This window comes from Xylocopa sonorina, chromosome 11 (assembly GCF_050948175.1).
Source record: "Xylocopa sonorina isolate GNS202 chromosome 11, iyXylSono1_principal, whole genome shotgun sequence".
Classification (NCBI taxonomy): Eukaryota; Metazoa; Arthropoda; class Insecta; order Hymenoptera; family Apidae; genus Xylocopa; species Xylocopa sonorina.
Window position 1 is genome coordinate 9,510,897 of NC_135203.1, and position 21,523 is coordinate 9,532,419.

Consider the following 21,523-nt stretch of genomic DNA (forward strand, 5'->3'; position numbering starts at 1 on the left):
CGCTGTTTTATATTCGATTAATTCCGTCCGGTTTCACGCGAGATCCAACAGGGCCAGCGTCCAACGGGAGGGGAACGGTGTCTCGCGTCCAAAGAATTTCGAATTCAGATCGGGTCGAAAGTGGACCGACCTGTCCGGAAACGAGCCGCCCGCCTCCTTTTCCCCGATTTCCACCCTCCAGCGCGGGCGTAGCTTCCTCGAGGCGCCGCGGTAGTTGGGGCACGTGTAAATGGAACATCAACGCGGAGGCGGGGCGCGCGTGATCCTGCGACGGCGACGTCGTAAATAGACCGACAAAATCATATACGTGCAAACACGCCGCGGGTACGCGACGACGTCGCCCGCGCCGGCAAACAAACCCACGGACAGATGAACAAATATTACGCGTATATGGGATCGTACTTGTCAATACCGGCAGAGATGAAGGGAAACCCAGCGCGAAAACACTACAGACTGCTTTGAGGATTCCTTCGACGCGGTTGAATATCAAATCTCGCCCCTGTCCCCCTTAGATCCCGTGGATACCGCACGGGCGAAATGACAACGCTCGAGGTTCGACCGCGAACGAATGGGGATTATTGTGCCAGTGGTGATTTTTTAATCGCGTCTTCGAGCGTGTCCCCTCCACGATCTCTTCCGCGGCGATTTATGCAATTTCGTTGAAATTCATAGGAAAATTCGTGCACCGTCGGGCCAGGCTCTTTCGAGGTGGTCCTCGAAACGTCTGAAGTCGTTCCTCCGGCGCGCTGTCACCCTCCGCGCTATCACTGCATCAATATTGTATCACTTTATATCTCTCTTCGCGCGGGGCGAATATTTGCCCACCGTTACGTGGATATTGCATTCTTCGCGAGCTTTCTCCTCCCGCGGTGTTCCGGTCGAGACGCGGACTGTTCCGGAGTCGAAAAGGATTTGATCGCGCGCGGCGAAATACAAATCGCTACAAAAGAGATCGAACGTTTCACCCTGTACGTTTCCATGAAACGGCGAGGACGGCTTGCACGGTGTCGCGAATCGGATCTGTCACGCGCGACCCGAAAAATCTTCCCCTCGCGACGGCGTGGATCCACGCCTAAATTCTTCCTTCGCGTTTCCGTTTCACCGTGCGGATTCGAGGTTACCGGAAACCGTCTCGCGAAACAACGACCCCGGGTTGTTGCGCGAGCATTAAATTCCCGCGACCGGTTACGCGGGCAAGGGCCACCGCACGAAAGTACGAGCGGCGCGTTAATTTCGCGGTGGTGTTTTTAATGGAACGTATTCCGTGTCCCAAGCCACCGGAAACGGACGAGCAGGCGAGCGGGCAAGCAAGCGAGCGAGCCAATCCTTTCTGTTTTACGTTTTATCCGGTTGCACGACTCGCGTCCTGGGAGCTCGAGTGGTTAGAAGCTGGCTGACTGGCCGCGGCCAGTTAGGAAAAGCTACGAAGAGAGAAAGAGAGAGAGAGAGAGAGAAAAGCGAGCTTGTGTTTCCACGGCGCACGCGATCCGCTCGCCGCAAAAATTCGAATAGAGAAACCCTCTCCCTCCCTCGACTGCCCTTGCTGGCCACCCCTCGACTACCCTCTTCAACGCTCCTTTTTCCAGGGATTTCTCGAATAAAATAGAGGCCAAGCGTGGGCCGTGGCAACGGGAATTTCGGTAATATCAGCGGTCACTTCCGGAACCGCGAGGAATATTAAACCAGTGCCCCGATGAATTTCCTTGACACTACCAACGAAATTACCCGGGCAATCGTTTGCCGCTCTACGCGCGATTCAAATTAAGCTAATGAGAGCTAAATAGAGGTTTTTACCACGACCCAGCCACTACAACGTGCAGCTTATAATTTTATAATATTTAGACGTACGCTTCATATCATCGTTCCTTGTATATTCTAGATAGTTTCGTGTAACGTGTATACTTTGCATCTCCATTTTATGTAACATGAAAATTTCCTATAAACGCATAATTATCCGCAGTCTAGTAATTACCGATTAATAAGGTGGAACGTAACGCGAGACGTAGGAAGAGGATTCTTTCGACGGTAAGATGTGCAGCGTTCGTTACTGCGCGGTCGTTAACCGTGTCGTTTTGTGGAATACCTTCGTTGCGTTTCAAACAATGCTCATTCGTAGCCCAACGGCGCTACTGACGTCAAATAACCAAACTCGCTGTTAGTTCACCGCCAAGAGGTGCTTAAAGCGAACTTGGAGGAAATTTTCAAAGTGCCTATAGGGCGGTAGCGGGATCGGAAATGGTCGGAACGAACACTCGCTCGCGTCTCGTAGCTGGAGAGTTGGGCTTCGTCCCGCGGCGCCAGGTACACCCTCGATTATTTACCGTCGACGAGCGTAATCGAACTGCCTGGCTCTTTTTTCTTTTTTTTTTCTCTCCACGCTCGGCGAACTGAAACGTTATTAATTCTCGATGGATTGTATAAATTTCGGCTAACTGTCCGCTATAAATTCCCGGCCGCCTCGGCATTATCGCGTAGCGATACGCGCGAGTGTGTAATTTGAAATTTACACGGTGTATTATGTTCCATCGGTGCGTAAATAGGAAAATATTCCTGGGCGGCTCCGAGCGCGGCGTGTTACGTTAACGAGCCGGCAATCGATGCGCGCGAAACAAATTATAAGGAGGAAAATAGCGCGCGGAGCCATGGCCGCGCGAGCGTCGAGCGCAATTTCGATTCCGACGGCGGGTCGGTCCGGGGCCCATCGCTGCGACCGCGTTAACGAGATATCGTGGGAACCTCGATACAGTTACACGGTGCAATTTGCTCGACGACGACGTGTCCCCGGGAAATTCCACCGCCACCGGTGACCAAGCCGTTTTTTCGTTCGTCGCGTATCGAAAGATGGTACGCGAGGCGAATGAGAATGAGAGGAGAACGTGTGATCGCGGGATGGATGAGAAAAGATGTGGCGGAGAGGGTGGGGACCCTTTCACCTTTGAAGTGTTTCCGAACGCACTTGCTGGAAACTACCTTCTATTACTGGTCGTCGCTCGACACCTGGGCCCCAGCTCCCATCCCACCGACGGAAGAAGAAGATCCACGCAAATCCTACCGAATCGAATCGATATCCCGGTGGAAACAGCGGCCGAGAATGGACCACGGGCCAATTTCTTCGGGGCAGCCCGCGATTTTTCACTTTGCACGTCCGCTCGCGTAATCCCGTTCTCAGCCCCAACGCGCGCCACGCGATAGTCCTGGGGGCCGCCCAAGGGGAAAATGTCAGCGTATAACCAGCCAGAAGGGAAATACCGTCGCGCGTCTGCACGGATTCACAGAGGGACGGCATAAAGGCGGCCTGGTGCGTCGCTCCGTGTATTTATCAATCGGAAATACCGCCGCGCTGAGGGTCGTTATCCTCCCCGCCATCCGGATGCACGCGTTTATTCGACCCGCATTTATTATGCCGGGAAACAGATGTACCTGGGAGGAATGAAGCTGGCTACGAAAAGGGCCGTTTAACGGTATCATTCATCGTCGGTGAAACGACGTTCGAAGGGCGCGCACGATTCGCTCCGGAACAGACTTACTTTCGCGAGACAAGATCATTGGAAAGTTTCCGTTCCATCAGGCTTTCTCGGCTGGCTTCGCGTTAGCCGAGTGTTCCGTTGGAAACAACAGAGTTTGTATTTCCGATAGCAGCCAATGCGTGGCATCGAGCGGATGAGACCTTAGGAGACAGTTTATTCTTTAAAGTTTATCCACCGTTCGTTTTCCAACAAGGAGCGATGCCTCTTGGAGAATTTCACTCCGCCCTCGACGGTCCCGGGAATCGATTCGAAACGTGGCGCGGATGTTCCTCGCAAAATTGCCCCCCGTTCGCTCCGCGACTCCTGCACCCGCGGCAACTCCGGTTTTAAATCTGCTTTTTAAACCTGGGAACGCTTTAAATCTTTCACGTGCGCCTTTAAGCCAGCGCTTCCCCGCCCCTGAATACGTAACTCGTATCGTGCGCGTTTTAAATATCTATAGCGCGGATACGGCGCAACATCCGGAAGATATCGGAGGAAGTAGCGTAGAGAGGCGAATTCAAATTCCGCGGAATAATACCACTCGCGTTCCGATGCGTGGCTTCGTGAAACGGGGGAGAATGATTCGAGGTGGCTGGCAATCAGGCTGGTTAATACGCCGTGCTATTACGCGACGATGCGCGAATAAATGCGCGAACATTAATGGGACGACCGCGAACGGGGTACGCGTAAACAATACGCGGGCGAATATCCTATGCACGTCGAGCGGAAACGTGGATTTTAATGGGGAGTCAAATGGCGCGGTAACGATTGCGATCGAGCGAGCCCCCTCCGTTGCTTCGTCCGATCGGATGTTTGCTCGAAGGAGAAGTCAATCGCGTGGCCCGAGAAAAACTGACGGTTACAGGGATACGACGGGGAGACAAGAATACCGGCCGCGGAATGGGCTGGTATCGATGTGTATAAAGTTCAATATTGAATGAGAATCCGATATGTTTGCGCGTGCAACGCGGACAGATCGATCCCCTTCGGGGACGAGAGAGGGGAATCGTAATTCTACCCGTGCTTTTAATTTAATCTACCGAACCCAGCCAGTGATTTCAAAAACATTACCTATCCCATCTCTGGCGCAAAAAATTTTACGTATTCCTCGTTTACCCGTGATCCACATTCTTGTGAAAAAAGGAACAGAACTCACTTCGCTGGCATCGTTTTTTATCTGGAACGATGAAAACAAGCAAGCGTATCGTAAAAGAAAAAAAAAAAAAAAAAGAGAGAAAAAACGAACGCGGCTCGCGATGCTTTCGAAATTATCCGTGCGATCCATTATTTTGATAGGGCCGATAAAATACGGGGCGCGCGGCATCGAACGAGAGGTGATAAATGTAAACATCGGATCAAGAGGGAGCGGAGTACGAGGAGATGCGAAGGCTGGTTAATGGTTAAACGGCGGACTGTAACGACAAAACGGAGTGAGAGATATTTACGTGGGAGCCATATGGTTGAGCAAGGCAAAACAGTTCTTAAAATGACGCTCGTAAATTTCGGTAAACGGCCTCGGTGGAATTTATATTCAGCGTAGAGCAAAGGGCTGGCCGCGTACCGGGTCGGCGCGGTCCCTCTGTGTGCAGTTACGTCGGTATGCAGCGTTAACCTATATAACTTCCGGTATCAAGCGTCCGCGGATGCTCGTTACCGAGGGCAGAAGACACATCTCGTCCGGAGTTCCGGTAACGTGGTTAACTCTAATTGAGAAAAATTGTTTGTGACGTCGCCGCGGACAAAGGAGAGACGCGCACGCCTCGAGGATTTCCTTCCTGCGCCACGGACCGCCCTGTACATACGTATCCAGGCTGTTCCTACGCGCGTATTTATACGTCCAACTTCGCCTTTGCGAAATTCACCGAGCCCACCCCCGCCAATTAAAGCCGTTTCGCTTTCAATTAATCTAACCGGTCTCCGACTCGAGACGGCCATTCGGTTCTTCGTGCTCAACCGGACTTACCTTCGTTCAACGCTTTCAGGATTATGAAACGTTGGAAAGGTTGTTTCATTAAAAACTTCGCCCCCGTTCTCGGGGATATTTATGCAGATAATGATATTCTGAGTTTCCAAATAATTTCGTTCCTCGTTCATGGCTCGCGTACACCTCTGATCAAATATTAACATTCAAGAACGATCTATACGTTCTGCTGTTTTACACATACTAGAACATAGACGTCTCAGAGACTTCTGTACGAAATCAAACGGTAAGAATTTAGCTTGCCATGCATTCAAACGTTTACTAGAAATTTCTGATGTGCTTTCCAAGTCCATCCGCGTATCGATCCCTAACAGCGTTACCTGTTACAATCGGTTCGTCCCTTGTTAATCGAACGTCTGGCTCTCATAATGGAATCAGCGAACGCGAAAGAACGGGACCAGAATCGAACGGAGAGAATGCGAAATCACCTTATATGAGCTGGGAGCGTCGCGTCGAATCGGAAGCTGGCAGCGAGAATAGGCGAGGCGCGTGCAAAATAGCCCGGTTTCTCGCAACAGGCTGCGATTACAATGGACGATTAATTGCCCGGCGCTAACTGCGAGCAGGTTCTCGTGCCCCGCGCGCAAAACGTTAGGGCGCGGTGACACGGCCGAGGTCAGAGGGTGGATGACGACTCCATCGCGCGACGGCTGCCCGCTCCCGTCCTCATTTATGATCTCTTGCAACGTGCGCGCAATGTTATATCCCAGCGAGCTGCATGGCGGCGCATATTAAACGGTCGACTCTTATCCCGGCCACGGTCCACGGCGGCCACGCGTGATCGTCGGTTCCAGACGACGGCTCCTTCGAAAGTCCCTGTCCGTTCCGCGGACCGTGACAAAATGCTCCAACTAGCCGGGTTAAAGCGGAAAGGTCGAGCCACTCCTCCGGCGCGCGCGGATCATCCCCTAAACGATCCGAATGGTAATCCTCGAAATCCCGTTCGAAGGAAACACGAGACGGCCGTTGAGAGGGGGGGGGGGGGGCGACACGGCGCTTAGAGTTGAGAATTTTGGGTAATTTCCTGGCCGAGCACTGGGAAATGGGTGCTTCTTGCGCTTTAATGGGTTCCCCGATTCTGTAATCTTAAGTTAAGTTAAAATAGTTGGCGTAAAAGTTAGCCCCCTCGACGATTCGTTGAAATATTATAAAACGAGTGCAACTGATAGCGGTAAATGGATTAAGGGCGTTTTAAAACGACGGCTGAAACTGTGCTATTTTCTTTCAGATGTTCCCGATCCACCGGACCGTCCTCTCATATCGAACTTCACGTCGAGGTCCGTGCGTCTGTCCTGGGCGGCCAGCCGTAATTCGCATAACAACCCTGTCCTGCACTACGTCATCGAGACTCAGTAAGTCTTTCGAAAAATCGCAACTCGCTACGTCTCGAAAGGAATCAGACTCGCGTATTAGCCTTTTCCGATTGAATTATTCCCCGGTTGCATCCGCCGACGATAATTCCGTCCGTACGGATCGCGAACGCAACGCCGAAGGGGCGGAAGGCACAGGTCCAAAGTAGCCGTCTGCGTTCGAGTACGTCTCGGAGTCTGATTATCTCTCAGATACAAGGTACGAGTTCGAGGCTTTAGCCCCGTGGCTCGGGGAACGGAAACGGATAAAATAAAAGGAGTTACTAGGGATAAGAACTGCGGTGTCGATAAGCACCCTTTGTTCTACCCCGTTTCCACCGCCCCTGTTATCTTCCCCCCTTCTACCAGCCTTCCTCTCTCTCTCTCTCTCTCTCTCTCTCTCTCTCTCCCTCTATTTCTTTTTCCACCGCTAGCGAGCAGCCTTCCTCTTCGTCTCGGGGCCTCTCTTCACGCGCGGAAGGAAGCCTCGTGCCTCCACGGTTCGCTCGCTCCTCCGATTTTCCACCAAGAAATTCCCTATCGACATTTCCGAGTGGCACGTATATATCGAATGACCACTCGCAGGGTTTGCACACGGGAATGCAGGAAAATGTGCCGTGGAGAGTCGGTCCGATCGAAGGGAGCGCGCACGGTGAGAAAGGAGAGACGAAAGGAGGGCAAAGACTTGGGAAAGTCTCTCCTCGTTTCGTGTTTGCTCCTCTTTCACCCTTTCTCTCCAGCTATCTACCACCCGTTCTCTCCGCGACTATCCGGTCCGGTTCTCCCGATCGCATTGGCCGTGCCAAGTGCTAGAAGGGCGTTCGTTCGGTCGTTACCATAACTTTTATCGAGCCGCGTATAAATCGGAACGATTCGCAACGGGTTGTAAATAACATCCGTTTTATTCAATTCGCCGCTGCCATCATCCCCGTTGTATTCGTTGACGGAACGATCGCGAAATCTGTCAACGACCAATCGAGCGACTACTCGGACGATAAACAGGATCTAAAGACGAGGTCGAGGGGGTGGGAGAGGAGGAAAGAGAGGAACCCGGGAAATTGTTGAAGCGTTTATCTCGACGGTGGTGAATCAACTGTCCGCTTCAGGAATGAAGATTCGTAGCGTCGCGTTCGACCGCGTCGCTATATAGTTATTAAGCTTCGCCCGTTCCACTCTCTGGCCTCTGCCGTTCGACCGTGTTTCTTTTCCCTCCTTTTTCCCCTTTTATTGTCAGCTGCGCCGCACCAAATGAAGCTGGCGAATTTAGGTGCAAGAAACGCCGGGGCGAGGGGAGAGCAAAGGGGCAGAGAAAAGGGGAGCGAGGAAGAAAAAGAGGGCGCGGACGAGGGCTGGCGAAGACGCGACAGCGAGGGGGGCTGAGCGAAGAAGAAAATTAGTTTGAGTCTTTAAGGAAGGAAGACAATGGGATCCGGGTCCACGGCGCGGAAAGTAGATCTTCAATTTTCATCTCTGCCGCTTTTTTTTTTACGCCCTCGCGGTCGGTCGATGTAATGGCCGCCGGTCCTCTCTCGCCGTAACGCTTCGTAAATAGTTTTAAATTACACCGGCCCGTAAATCAGTCTCCTAATAAGATTCCCCGTTAAATCCGCTTTCCTTGCTGTTTTAAGCGCCTATCTTTCGCTTCGCGGAGACCGGTCTGGCTCTCCCTCGGTATCGACGCTTTCTTTCGTACCATTTCCGATTCGGTGGCGAAATTGATGCTGTTAAGAATATTAGCCCGTGGACTGATTCAATTCGAGATACGTGAACGTCGCGAGAAATAACACGTAAGAAAAGACATTGGTTCCTGGGAATGAACCCAAATGCCACGGAATGCCACGCGACCGATTTACGATCGAGGGTGAAGGGTCAAGAGCCGGTAGCTCTTGGGTTAATTATTTAGCTTTTATCAGAGCCGTCGAGGCGGTCTTCGCACGTACAACGATTCATTTCACCGAGGGTAAATGACAGTCGCATCGAAAGCGCGGAAAGAATGGATCTCGGGGAAACGAAGGGTTGAACGAGGGTAAAGCGAGCCAGTCGGGGAATACGGAATTCTTAATCAAGTTTCTTTCCCTATCTTCTTATTCCCGTTCTGGCTAGGTCAGACAAAGCGTTCAGAGAGGGAGGAGGGAAGTTATAGGAAATAATATATCAGCCGGGTGTCGTTATGGTCGCCGAATATTGAAGTTTCGCCCGCGAACCATTTCGTCTTGCCGGTCTAGCTGGCAGGCCCTTTCAGAAAACTATCGTAATACCTCATAGAACTTGGAAAATATTAGTTTTATAATAAAGTTCGAACAAACTTCCTACCTCGCCCGTCCGCTCCCACTCTCGCCGGTTTCCACCCGCCGGTGCTCGTTCCAAACCCCCGCGAAGCCTCCATCGTATAGCCACGGACGATCCGCAGTCATTTCGTTCGCGGATTATTAATCTTGGAAGGAATCAAGCACCGTTTTGACGAAGGGAAACTCCCGCTACAATGGCCCGTTTCTCGACGACGAGTCTCACCCCCTTCGCGGTCGAACGCGACGTCGAAAGTTTCGCGAACGATAAGCGGCTCGCTCCCGCGAGTTCTGCGGCTCGAATTAAAAATTCGAGCTCCCCCGAGAGAGCTTCCCGTGGGAGGACGGCCGTTGTTCCCGGAGCTCGAAGCCGCGAGTCGCGGAATTTTTAGTCGAGAGGACCAAACATCGACGCGAGCGATCCGTCTTGGTAATCCTCGATGGAACGAGTCGCAGCTCTCCTCGCGTTGTTCGCAACGATTGGCGACGTTTATAATGGAACCTTTAATGGTCCGTGGAAATTGTCGACGGTAAGAAGCGAGAGTGGGAGATAAATAGGGGGAAACGGTGGGGGCATTCTGGGTAAAACGACGAAAATCCCTCTTAAATTCTCGACGGCAGTTTTATTTCTATGAGGTTTAATGAACTGTCGACCGGAGAGTAATCGGTTGCTATAGTCGCGCTCGTCGCTCCAGACGGACTATCAATCTTCGTGCTTCTGCTGGGGACCAATCAATTTCCCGGAATAATTCATTCGCATCTATCCGTGTAACTCTTTCTCGTAACGTCGTCGCAGCTCGTTCCGGGTCGTCGTAAATTTGAATATTTCAGTTTCTGTTTTGAATCCCGAGTTCACGTCAACTTCTGGTCCCGCGCCAGGCGAACGTAGCGGAACACAGTGTCAGCCCGTTTGTTTGCGACAGACTTGGCTCCGCTCGATAACGGAAGCGGAACGTTCAATCGAAGACATCGATTACGCTTAAGTTTCCTCGAAAGCAAATCGTGCCGCGCGTTATTCGATTACGTGTACACGCGATGGTGGTCTTTGTGCGATTGAAGAACTGGGGTTTGTTTTCACTGGCTAGACACGGAGGGGGCATTCCACCCCGATCCACTTGTCCAGGGGATAGGGTCCCGTGTTATCAGACCGCTTTGTCCGTTTCCGGGCAAAAAGACGCTCCGCCGCGACGATAAACACCGTTACCGCTCGGGGACACGGGAAATACGCTGCTTGCCGTCTATCGATTGCTTGCCTCGTAATCGAGCAATTGGTGCATCGTCTCTGCGTTTAATGCGAGACGCGGGAACTTGTCGGGACATCGTATTGAAATACGGCCGGAATTCATTAAAACGGAGCATGGAACGACGCTCGAGTGGCTCAAAAATAAATGTTGCATAAGCTCGTTAGCTGTTACGTTAAGCCAGAGACGTGGAGCAATTTGCGAGTGGAATTAAATCGCCGACAAGCGGGCGTAATCGTATAACAATCCACGTTGGTCCACTCGACCCCCTTTGGTTTCGATCTTTACCACCGAAATAACGGCGCAAATAAAGGTTCGAACGGGGCGCTGGTTACGCGAGACGTTCTCGATCGTACACGAAGGGTCGTGAATTTCAACATCCACACCCTTCGCTCGGATCGCGTTCTAAGTATCCTCGCAGCTGACGCGGAGCATGGAGAACGTATGAAAAATTCCTTGGACTTAATGGATAGAATTTAATCGTCGAGAGTGGGCTACGTAGCCGCGTTCTTTGTCGATTTGAATAACGAGTTAACGTCACTTACGTGACGCGCGAACGAATGGCCACCGGAAGCGGTCGTCGTGACCGTTGGCCCACGTCCTGCGTTTCCGACGGAACCGATCTCGCCGGTCGCTCGTTAAGTGGCTCGCTCGACGTCGATCGATTCCATCGGGAGCACCATCTCGTTAATTTCGTTTCGTCGAAACGAAACGACAGGGCCTCGCGCGAGGAACCAATGACCCGTTTCACTCTGACACCGCACACGTCACTTGTGCCCCGTGTCTCTGATCAAACAATGTGCCCGGGCACACAATGGGAACAGATGACACTTATGAAAGTAACACGGAGACTGTTCACAGGTACCCGGTTTCTTTTCAATCGGATCTCGTCGAGTGCTCTCTAACGGCCGTCGGGAATATTTCGAAATCGTGCACACCGACGTTCGATTGTTTAAATGTCGCGAGACCGTTTCCGAAGGGCGCATACACGTAGCGGATGCTTTCGTTTGCAAAACACTTTTTATCCTCGTTGCCGTCACATTATTCTCGCTGGATCGATTCTCTGTAGACGCGTTTCGGTTCGACGGATTTGTCATCCGATCGAGAGGTAGACAGGTGGAAATAAAATTCTCTCCACGATCGGAAAAATTAACGTGGAACGAGAAGGGTGCATATAATTATGCAACCGCGAGCACAGGTAACTAGAATGTTGATTGTGAAGCAGCAATTGCAGCGTTTCGGTGGCAGTTGCTCGGTGGAATGACACCGATCCGGTAAGACGAAGGAGAACACCGCGATTATCGAAAATGCCAGGCGTTTTCGCGAGAGGGATTTCCTCTCGATACGTCTTGGTTGTCGAGAGGGCCTGGCACGGACACGGATAAAGACTGGAATAAAGAAAAGAGTGGAAAGGATAGGAGGTAAAAGGGAAACAGGCGGGCGTCCTGATCCTTGTCGGAAATCCCCGGGAGATTTGCCGCTTCCATCAGCGAGCCCTTGCTCGTACGATACTTGGCTGCGGGGTCAGCCGACTTAATTCCAGAAATTGTACTATTGCCATGTTTATAGTTAACGGGGATGGAGGCGGTGGATGGGTTAGGAGTTGAGAGGCAACACCGGTTAATCGACCATCGCGAGGATTAGACAGAAAACTTAATTATAAAGATCCTGATTGGTTGGATCCTCTGGAGGCCCACTGCCGGCAGAAAGATAGACCTATTCCACTTGGCCATCCTCGCGGCTAACAAGTTCTGGGATTGCATACGGACAGGGCCGTGAATCTTTCCTTCCGCTCTCGTCTTTGCATGCTGTTCCGCTTGCGCTGGCCCTTTCGACGCTCTCCGCGCTCCACTTCCGAGAAATCGAGAAACGATAAGCCACGTTTCCCGTCGGTACATCGATAACACCCCCTTGACTCGAATAACTAAATAGACGATACTAAACTTCGATGGTAGAGGAACAGAAGCGGAGAGAATTTAATTAACTTCCCTTTCATCGATCGCGAACCCAAACACGGGAAAAATTTAAATCAGAACCCAGCGGTCGCATTGTTCGGCGGGGAACTGGAGGTGGACCGCGCGAATGATCTCGTTAATTTATTGATACCGGATTTACATCCCGACCGGCGGTACACCGTGTCGCGGCTCGTCGCTCTCGACTCGTCGGGAGTAAACGGGAACTTTTAATTACGAGGCGGGTGTCGCGCAGCTTCCAGCACGCGTCTCAACGTCTTTCGAGATAATTTAAAAGAGAGCCAACGCGCGCGGCGCGCGCGGCGAAGAATGAGAGGCGAAGGCGACGAGGGAGCTGGGCTGCGTCGCGTAGGACAAGCAATTTCACGGTCGACGGGAATAAGAGAAAAAAGGGGACGGGGAAATGAGAGAGGCGGCAGGGGACGCGGAATATATTCGCGGATGTAGGAAAAGGCGACGGCCGTTCTTGGCCCGGCCGTGTGACAAAGAGCCGGAAGGGGCGTGAAAATCGTGCTCGCGTGCATCCCGCGATGGAGAGGAAAGAAGAGATGGAAAAGATGAGGGAACTCCAGGGCCTGCCGATTGGGCAGGGTTGACGTCGTAAGATTTATCGAGCCGGGCCACGATTTATTCGACGCGTTTAAATGCCTACTTTATCGAGAGCGACTCGGTCACCGATCTCTGTTTAAAGGGCGCAGCCAGTTTCCGGTTGGCCCCGATGGGGCGCGCGCGAAATCAATTTTTCCGACGGCGAAAATGTAATCTTACGAGCGGAGGTTTGAAAAATTCGTCGGGAAGGTATAAATTTGGCGATTTAATAAATTCTTCTAGCCGTGGCGCGGCGCGGCGCGGCGCGGAGCGGCGTTGAATCGAGAGCCGCATGAAATATGATTCAGTCGCGCCCGCCCTCGAATTGTTTGGCCACTTTTATTGGGGAAAGCGAAGGAGAGAACAAAGAAAAAGAGAGACGTTTCGCCGTGGAAAAAGGACCAGGGGTCGCGTCGACAACGCTGATGCCCGGAATAAATCTTTGCCGCCCTCGGCGAGTCTCGCGTCCGTGTGAACGCGAGGCTACGAATGACCCGGTTACACGCCAAATAATAGTTACCACGTATACGGGGCGCGTTACACACGGCCGCGATTCAATTGACGCTATCAACGCGCGACGGAAACACCCCTCCCGTCCCTTTGTGTATATCAGCACGGAACTGAATCAACTTTCTGTCCGCGTAACTTAATTTACCGGTCCCAGGTTTGATGTAGCCCCGTCGGCTGGAAACCGGAGTGGTATTTATGGGAATAATGATAGGCTGCTCCGGGGGTGGTTCCAGGCGAGAGCCGTCTTTTTCCTTGGATCAATCTGGCGACTTTATTACCGACAACCGACACCGAACGCGTGCAACGCGTGCCGAAAATCGATAAGGTCGCACGATAAGCGAGCCTCGAGCTCGTTTGCATATCTGCATTACGGAACGGTAACGCGTCCGCTCGCGGCGAGCCTTTATGGATAGATTAATCCTCGGCTTAACGACACTTTCCCAGATTTCAGGGGTTTTAAATCCCCGGCTCTCCAGCTTTCCTTCTTCCTTCTCTTCCGTCTTCCCTTTTTTAAACTCCGTCCAGCTACCCCTCACGGTTTTCCTCTCGGCTTCCACCGAGCGGAAGGCTTTAAAGCGCTCGTTCCAGGTAGCTTGTTTCGAAAGTTACAGCGAACGTAACGCGTACCGACGGGATCATCCCTCTCACACAGACGGAATTTTGACAGCGGCCGATAGCAACCGTGCACGCGTAAGTGCAATGTAATTTACAGATTTGTGATCGGCGCTTATTTGAAATCCCGTTTTCCGCCGGCATTACCGGCCCCGGTAATTACAGCATCCCGACGACTCGCTAATTCGTCGGCTTTCTGCGCGAAATCCAGTTATTAGTGGCCCGTTGATGCGCTAGATAACTAATTATCGCCGATAGAGCTGAATCTTTATTTCGCCCGAGCGAACAGATCCACGCGCAACGGCTGCTGCATATTGAAAAGTGTCGATAAGCTGATGATGATCACAGGATTCGGACGACGCCCAATTTCCCAGTTCCGCGCTCTCCGAACGAACATCTATCTCGACCAGCGAAATTCGCAATTATCTGACGTGTGACTTCGCGTCTCTCCGCGAACGAATATCGTTCGAGTCAACCGATCACGCACGGTATCCGAGTTCTCAAAGAAGCTGCCGCGAGTATCGTTCGATATTTTAGTCTGAAAGATCCACGCGCAGCAATCAGTTGGCGGCATCGTATCTGGTTAACCCCGTTCGGGAAAGACGTGCATTTTCCCTCGTTTTTCTCGTATCGAGATAATAAGGGCGAGCCTCTGCGAGCTTCCCAGCCCAACGGAGCACGTTCCTTTCCGCCCTCGAAATCGGAAACTCGTGGACGAGCAAAAAACCGGCGTCCCTTTGCGTAGCTCTTTGACTTCAATTTTCGCGGTGACGAATCCGCAGAAACTCGCCCCGTCCGCTCGCGGATTCTAATCTCTCGAGGGATACCAGGCGCGGAAAAGGGAGGTTGGGGTGGAGTGCGGTGGGAAACAGAGAAAAGGGGCAAGGAAAAAAGCCGCTGAACCCGGCTGATCGAGAACTCCCGGGGTAAGCGTCTGACGAATCTTTATTGCGGCCTCGTTGAAATTCGAGACGATCGTCGACGTCGATACCGTTTTACGTGGGTATAGGAGGTGCCTTACGGTGATTATCCCTGACTGGTTAAGCCTCGTGGCGGGAACCTCTCCAGGGGATTATCTCTCTGTCTCGACCTCTATACACCTCTCAGTCGCTGTCGATATTTCAAAGGTCTTATCTTCTCCTTCGGGATATCCATTGGAATCGCGCGCGCCCGCCCCGTGCAACCCGGTTATCTATTGTCGGCTTAATTAGGTTACATTATAACGACGGATTCCGCTAATTCCTTTGCATGCCGTTCGCGGACCGTTCGACGAAAATCGACGGCCCTCCGCAATCTCGCTGGATTAACATTCATTAAGAGCGACCCAGGACGAGATCACCGTAACCAGAGCGAAACGGGTAACAAAATGAACGTGGGATACCTATTTTTACAACTGACCATCCGCCCGAAGGATCGCTTATAAAAGCGATATATCGCGGAGTGATATTTTTACTAACGTCCCCCGCAATCCCAGTGTTTTACGTTCGCCCCAAGTTTCTCCATCGCTGGTGGCCCTCGAAAAATGTGATAAATTTCGAGAACGCCTGTCAAAGGCTCCGCTGCGTTACGCGGTAGTTCGTCAGGGTGAACGCGTTCGAAATTCTTTCTCGATAAAAGTCGGAGCCGCGAGTGTAGAGTACATAAAATGGTAACTCCGTAGGAAATTTGCAATTTGCGTAAACCGCTAACATCGATTCGATGAATATTCTGTAACTAAAGTAAATAGCAAAATTCCATCCGCGGAGAAAAATCCACGAACCAGTCCGCGGAGTTTAACGGACCGAGAATTATCATCCGCGAGGAACTGGTGGAACAGCGCACCGGAGCGATACCATGAGAATTAATCAGACACCGGTTGAAAACGACTAATATTATTTCGTCCCACGGTCGACTCGAGAAGAATAATAAATCAGGAGGCCATGGACGACGCTTCGAATGGCACGTATCACCTCGCGAAGCGTACACCACGTGACATCGTTTCATCTGGTGGTGCACATTTCAGACGAATCGTACCAATGCTCGAATCGCGAAAAAAGGCCAGCGTTTCTCCGAAAGGAGAGATCGACCGAACCCAGCCAAGGCAGGCCATATAAATAATGCAATTATCTGCGGGAACCGCGGCTAGCAGACAGCAGCGCATGTCCGGCCCGGATAATAATTGTCATTAACCTGAAAATATGCGCCCGGAGGTAACCCGTTGGAATTGTGGTCGACCGAATTCCCTCCGACTCGGCCGCCGTTTCCACCGAATTTTCCCTTCCACCGTACGTCTCCCTTTTTTTTTTGGCCTCGCATGCGTACCCAGGCTCGCTCCTCTCGTTTCCAGTCGACGCCGGCTTTCGTCTTCCGCGGTCCGCAACTTCCGACCGTTTTTTTTCGTCCGCGCGAGCTCCCTATCTTCCCGACCCGCTACGTGCCCATGGAATTCATGCTTCCTCGGTCGCCCGCTGGCCAGAGATACGCGTTTTTAACGAGATCCGTTCATGATTTCCCAGCATTGATCTATCGCGGCGACGTGCGCTTGCGGCAGACGCGCGTGAAAACGGCAAGGGCGAACCAGAGGGTCGTTTTAATGACCGGCCAGTTGTCGTTTTGCACCCTGAACGCGGATAATAGTTGGTAGAGAATGGAGAACGACGTCGCCGTGATTTCTCCGCGTTCGCGAAACGATCTCCCCGTGATACTCTTCGTTAAGCGTGTCGAGAGAAAAACGACGCTCGAGGAACCACCGACGGGGTGAAAATCTGCCGTCTAGCAAGGCGCCACGGCACTCGACCCGTCGCAGCCGATGAAAAACCGTAACCACCGACTTACGGTGGCGCTAAAACTTGCTAGCACGCGTCCAGCTGCACGTCACTGGCCGGATATTCATTCTTGGGGGTTTTTCCTCTCGACGCGGACGATCGATCGTGTCGCGGCTGCCGTGCAAAAACCCCCGCGACAGGGAAAACACGATGGAGCGTTTAATCACCCGCAGGGGAGAGAGAGGAGACAAGTCAGAAGTGGCGTCCAGATTAGGCAGCTTAGAATTAGAGAGCTCTTAGACGCCGGTTGGCCAGGATCGACGGGGTGCTCCGCGCGTACCACGGAGCTGGCGCGGAACCTCCTGTCGCCTAGCAACCGGAAACGGGTCCCAGCGCCTGCTGTCCGCCGCGATTAATTCATTCGGGGCGCAGATTAAACCGTCGGGTTACTTTCCATTGTTCGACCGTGCGATTAATTGTCAACGTCGCGATGTCCTTTGCGAAGATAAACCGCGCGGCCACTCCATTCACCGGCCGATCGGAACAGTGCCGGACGTATCGTCGCTAGGACGAACGGGGGCGTCCACGGAAATTAATCCGCCGCGACGAGTCCGCTCGTTCTCCTCGCGCTTTTTTCTTCCCGCGATCTTCGAGGCAACCCCCTCGATCACGCGTAAACGATCTCGCTTCTCTGGAGACGGTCGTTGAAGTCGAAAACAATCGCCCCATTTAGGAACTATTACTGGCAAATAATCATTGTACCGAGCGCGGTGTGGAACAGCTTCGAAGAAGAGATTAAGGGGGATAGCTCCGTTAAGCGCCTTATATAAACCTAACCCACCGGTTGCCGTATATACAGGCACCTTAAAGTTTGCGCCTCGATGGGCGCCGCCGGAGCTTCCGTAATTATTACTATCATTCTCCGTGAATTCGAACTGGATAACTTTTTTCAACCTGCTCGAGGGAAAAAACCAATTTCACCGCGGTTAGAGTCAACAATGTTTAAATCCCGGTTGCTCGAATTCTTTTCCTCGTTCATATTTTTTTAATTAATCAGTCGGGGGTGGGCATCCTTGAAAGCGCGGCGGAGCAGCCGGGCGAGAACTCCGTCGGTGGCTATCGCGATCAGAACGCGCAGGTATGTCTGGCTGCCTCGGACAGAACCTGGCGAAATTAATCTTCTTCGCCCACTCTCGGGGAGAGGGTGAGATTGTACGAGGGCGCGCGAGCGGTCACGGTGAAGATTTTCGCGGTTTCTTCGGGATTTTGCAATGCTCGAGCGAGGGTAGCCCGCGGCCCCGGGAAGCGATCGATGAAACGCCGGCTGGCTCGTCTACCAGGGTGCATCAGCCGTAATTAAAAAATACCGCGCGCAGCTTAAGTATTCCCAGCGTAATCAGCGCAAGATGGAATTAAATGTAATGAGAGACGCCGGGCAAATATGTCAAGCGGACTGGGTAATGACTGCTGCCTAAAATGTCTCGTCGCCAACACCCTCTTTGTACCCTGATCTTTGGCCATCGTTACGATTAGGATTGTTAAACAGGTCGATTTCTATATCGCCGCTCGCGTCGATGAACGAATAGAGTCCGAATTATCGTTCCGCCGGCGAATATACCGGCTGCCCGTTACGTATCGATTAGAGGCTGGAAGGTCCAGCGTGCTGTTCCCCGTCGAATTTGAATTTCAAGCTCGACCGCGCAGATAGATTCAATTTTTAACGAGCCGCGTTGTTCGTCGCGCGCTTCCTACCTCCGCTGAATAATGTTACGGTGGCCGCGATCCGCGCGCGCGGTCCCGTCATAAATATAAATGGTCGCGCAGCGGCGGATCTATCGATCGCGCCGGAAGATCCTCCGAGAACGATCCCTCCGTGAATGAAAAAAAAAAAAAAAGAAAAAACGGTGGCCGGAAATCGAATGGGAAATCGTCCGCGAGAATTGACGCGATTCGTGACGACGAATCGGGAAAAAGCGTGAACCGATCGCGCGACTTTTGATTCGCGGCAGAAGAATTTCACGCGCTCGAAATATTCGCTCGTTCTAGTCTGACTTCTAATATGCTCGAGAATAATAGCGACGCGATTGACGAGCGCAACCGTTTCACTCGATACGTATGCCATGCCTATCGCTCGAGTCACGAATCCATCGCTCGTCGCACCGTTCCTGGAAGGACTAAGATTATTGGGGGATAAAGAGGAGACGGGATGGCAATGGTACAAGAAGTCAGAGGGCAGAGATATAACTGCATTCGAGTTATTATGCGAGATCGATAGCGACGGTCACGTTAAATTCTATTGTTCGCCGGGCGAGGGACTTAATGCGAAGCGGAAATGGAAAGAGGGGAAGAGAAGGAAAAACGGCCGGTTCCCGGTGGTGGAAAATGGAAAAATACCGGTGGAATTCGTGGAGAGCGGAATGAGCAAGCCCGGGTTAGAATTAAGGTAAAAGGAAGGCGGGAACATTATCGGGCGGGTCCATAAATTCAAGAAGATTAGTCCATAGCGAATCTTCCTAGTCCCAGCGGCCTCTACTGGTGTTATAAGCCTTTAGGTACTTAAAACCTTTTAAACTGCGGGTGTAATGGCGGCCGCTTGGTCCCTCGTCAATTTAGATTTTACTTTCCCCGTGCTGGACAAATTTTTCCTTTTTTCCTCACCTTCACTCACCCACCATCCCTACCTTGCTTCTAATTTTATTCCCGTTACTTTTTTACTGCGCTCTATGATCGAGTACGGTTCGGTCGAAGGAAATCTGCGCGAGCAAATTAAATTAAAGCGGGCCTCCGAGAATTCGTTGGATGGGGTACGCTCGCGATGCCTGAACGGCCGTTCGAAAATTAATTAGCAATTAATTCGTTGTAAATACGAGTCTCTCGTTAAACGAGATCCGAGCGGTTCGATGCGATTGGATAGTCGAACAGGTGAATGTTATCGAAGTGGGTTAATTTTTTAATCGGATGATAATAGCAGGTATCGCGCGTAATAGAAGAATTCCCTCTCCCTTTGGCTCTCGTCTCGTTACCTTCCCTGCATTCTTATTAATTATCGCTAACGTCCTGATTATTACTAACTAACCGCGCCGGTGGCCAGGTAATTTCGACCGCTATTAACTGCTACTTTGCGCCTTGTAATCCGCCGCGGCCATTTCCCTTAAATGGTCCCGCGATATTTACGCGAAGTATGTACTCGCATTAAAAAATTGTGGATTCGCTAACGGCGGAGAAGCGCGAGGATAACGCGACCGCCATGCAATGATAACGACGCTTCGATAAATGCAACGATATCCTCGAGACGAGCATTCGCTGGCCAGGCGACGTAAATATGCAGACGATCGAAATTCGATCGAAAATCTCCGTGAAACCTCAAGCCACCAGGTCGAGCCGCGGCAAGCCGTTAAGCGGCGCTGGATAGAGGGGGAGGGGAAAGGAAAACACGGGAGAGGTGAACGAGGAAAGAGGGAAACCGGTCGCACGAGTAGATAACCAGATAATCCACCGAATCAGCAATTAGTACACATTGGAATAATTAACGCCGATCTCCCCATAAACCTCGACGAAATACCTTCGCCATGCTTCTCAATTACGAGGAGCAACTGTTACGCGTCCCTGGCGTCCGATATTTCCGCAGTTTCTTAAGAACAAAGCCAGGTGTATTAAGCAAGGTGGATCGAAATTTTATTTTGCAATAAGTAACGCGTAAGTGGAACAAGCCGGGTGCTTCTTCCGCGATCGAGGTAGCAGGAACAGCCGTGAAGCGATGGTTGTTTTCGAACGTGTTCCACGTCGAAGACGCGGCGGCTCCGGTGTTGCGGTCGACGAAAGTAGAAGGATCGTTGTTTCCGGAAAGTTTGTCGGTTCGATGGATATCCCGTGCAGCTCGGAACGTTCAAATTCGAGAAAACGTCGAGACAATGCTCGTTGATATATCGTCGGTACTACCGGCTCAGTAGAATGCTCGCGTGATGTCTAACCGGATAAGTAGAATGGGACAGCGCTCGATCAGGGAGGTGGAATAAGACCGCCTCGGGTCAGACAAGTAAAGTAGAACAGGACGTGGATAAATGCAGCGGAACGGAATTGCATCTAATCAGGCGAGTAGGGAATACAGATTAGTCTGTCCGGACAAGTAGACTAGAACGGTACCCGGCTGGACTAAAAGAAAAAAAAAAAAAGAAAGAACGGTAATAACCGAAGGTGGTCTATCCAATTTGCAGTGATCTAGAATTAAACGCGCCAGATTGAAAAGTTTACCGAGTAACCTGAAAGTTTTATCGTATTCCCAAAAGCAGCCGCGTTTCATCCCAACATAGATTCCGCCAAGTTGCTTAATTTTAATGGCCGCGGGAAAGAAACTCGCCCGGTGTACCGGGTCTAACTGAAAACGAGCCACAATTATCCAAGTTGGTAATTCGATTACATCGCATATTTAACCTGCATCGCTACCCCTGTTCTACTTCTACCCCGATCGTTTTTACAAGTTAATACGCGGCCGACCTATGGATCGCGCCTCGTAATTCCCGAGTCACTGGCCAGGGCTCTTGAACGTTTCTTCTACTTGGCCTGCCGCCAGATACATTTCTACCACTGGCGCCCAGTAACTGGAACCACGCGATCGTTCGCAATTACGTAGAAATTAGCCTGAACCAATTGATGCGAATACATCCCCTTGCTAAATTAAAGTTAACGTTCGGCGACAGTTTCGCACGCCATAACATCCACGTCCAAGATCCG

General features: G+C 51.6%; 1 protein-coding gene across 6 annotated transcripts in view; it reads left to right on the top strand.

Annotated features, from left to right (window-relative positions):
- LOC143428844 (putative receptor-type tyrosine-protein phosphatase mosPTP-1) overlaps nucleotides 1-21,523 on the top strand; it is a 293,117-nt gene that overhangs the window by 222,275 nt on the left and 49,319 nt on the right. For all 6 annotated transcript variants that reach the window (XR_013102478.1, XM_076904021.1, XM_076904023.1 and 3 more), the window contains exon 3: nucleotides 6,719-6,842. Coding sequence is in view for 5 of the 6 variants with exons in the window: in XM_076904021.1 (XP_076760136.1) it covers nucleotides 6,719-6,842 (124 nt within the window). In the remaining variant the exon portion in view is untranslated. The remainder of the gene's footprint in view (nucleotides 1-6,718; nucleotides 6,843-21,523) is intronic.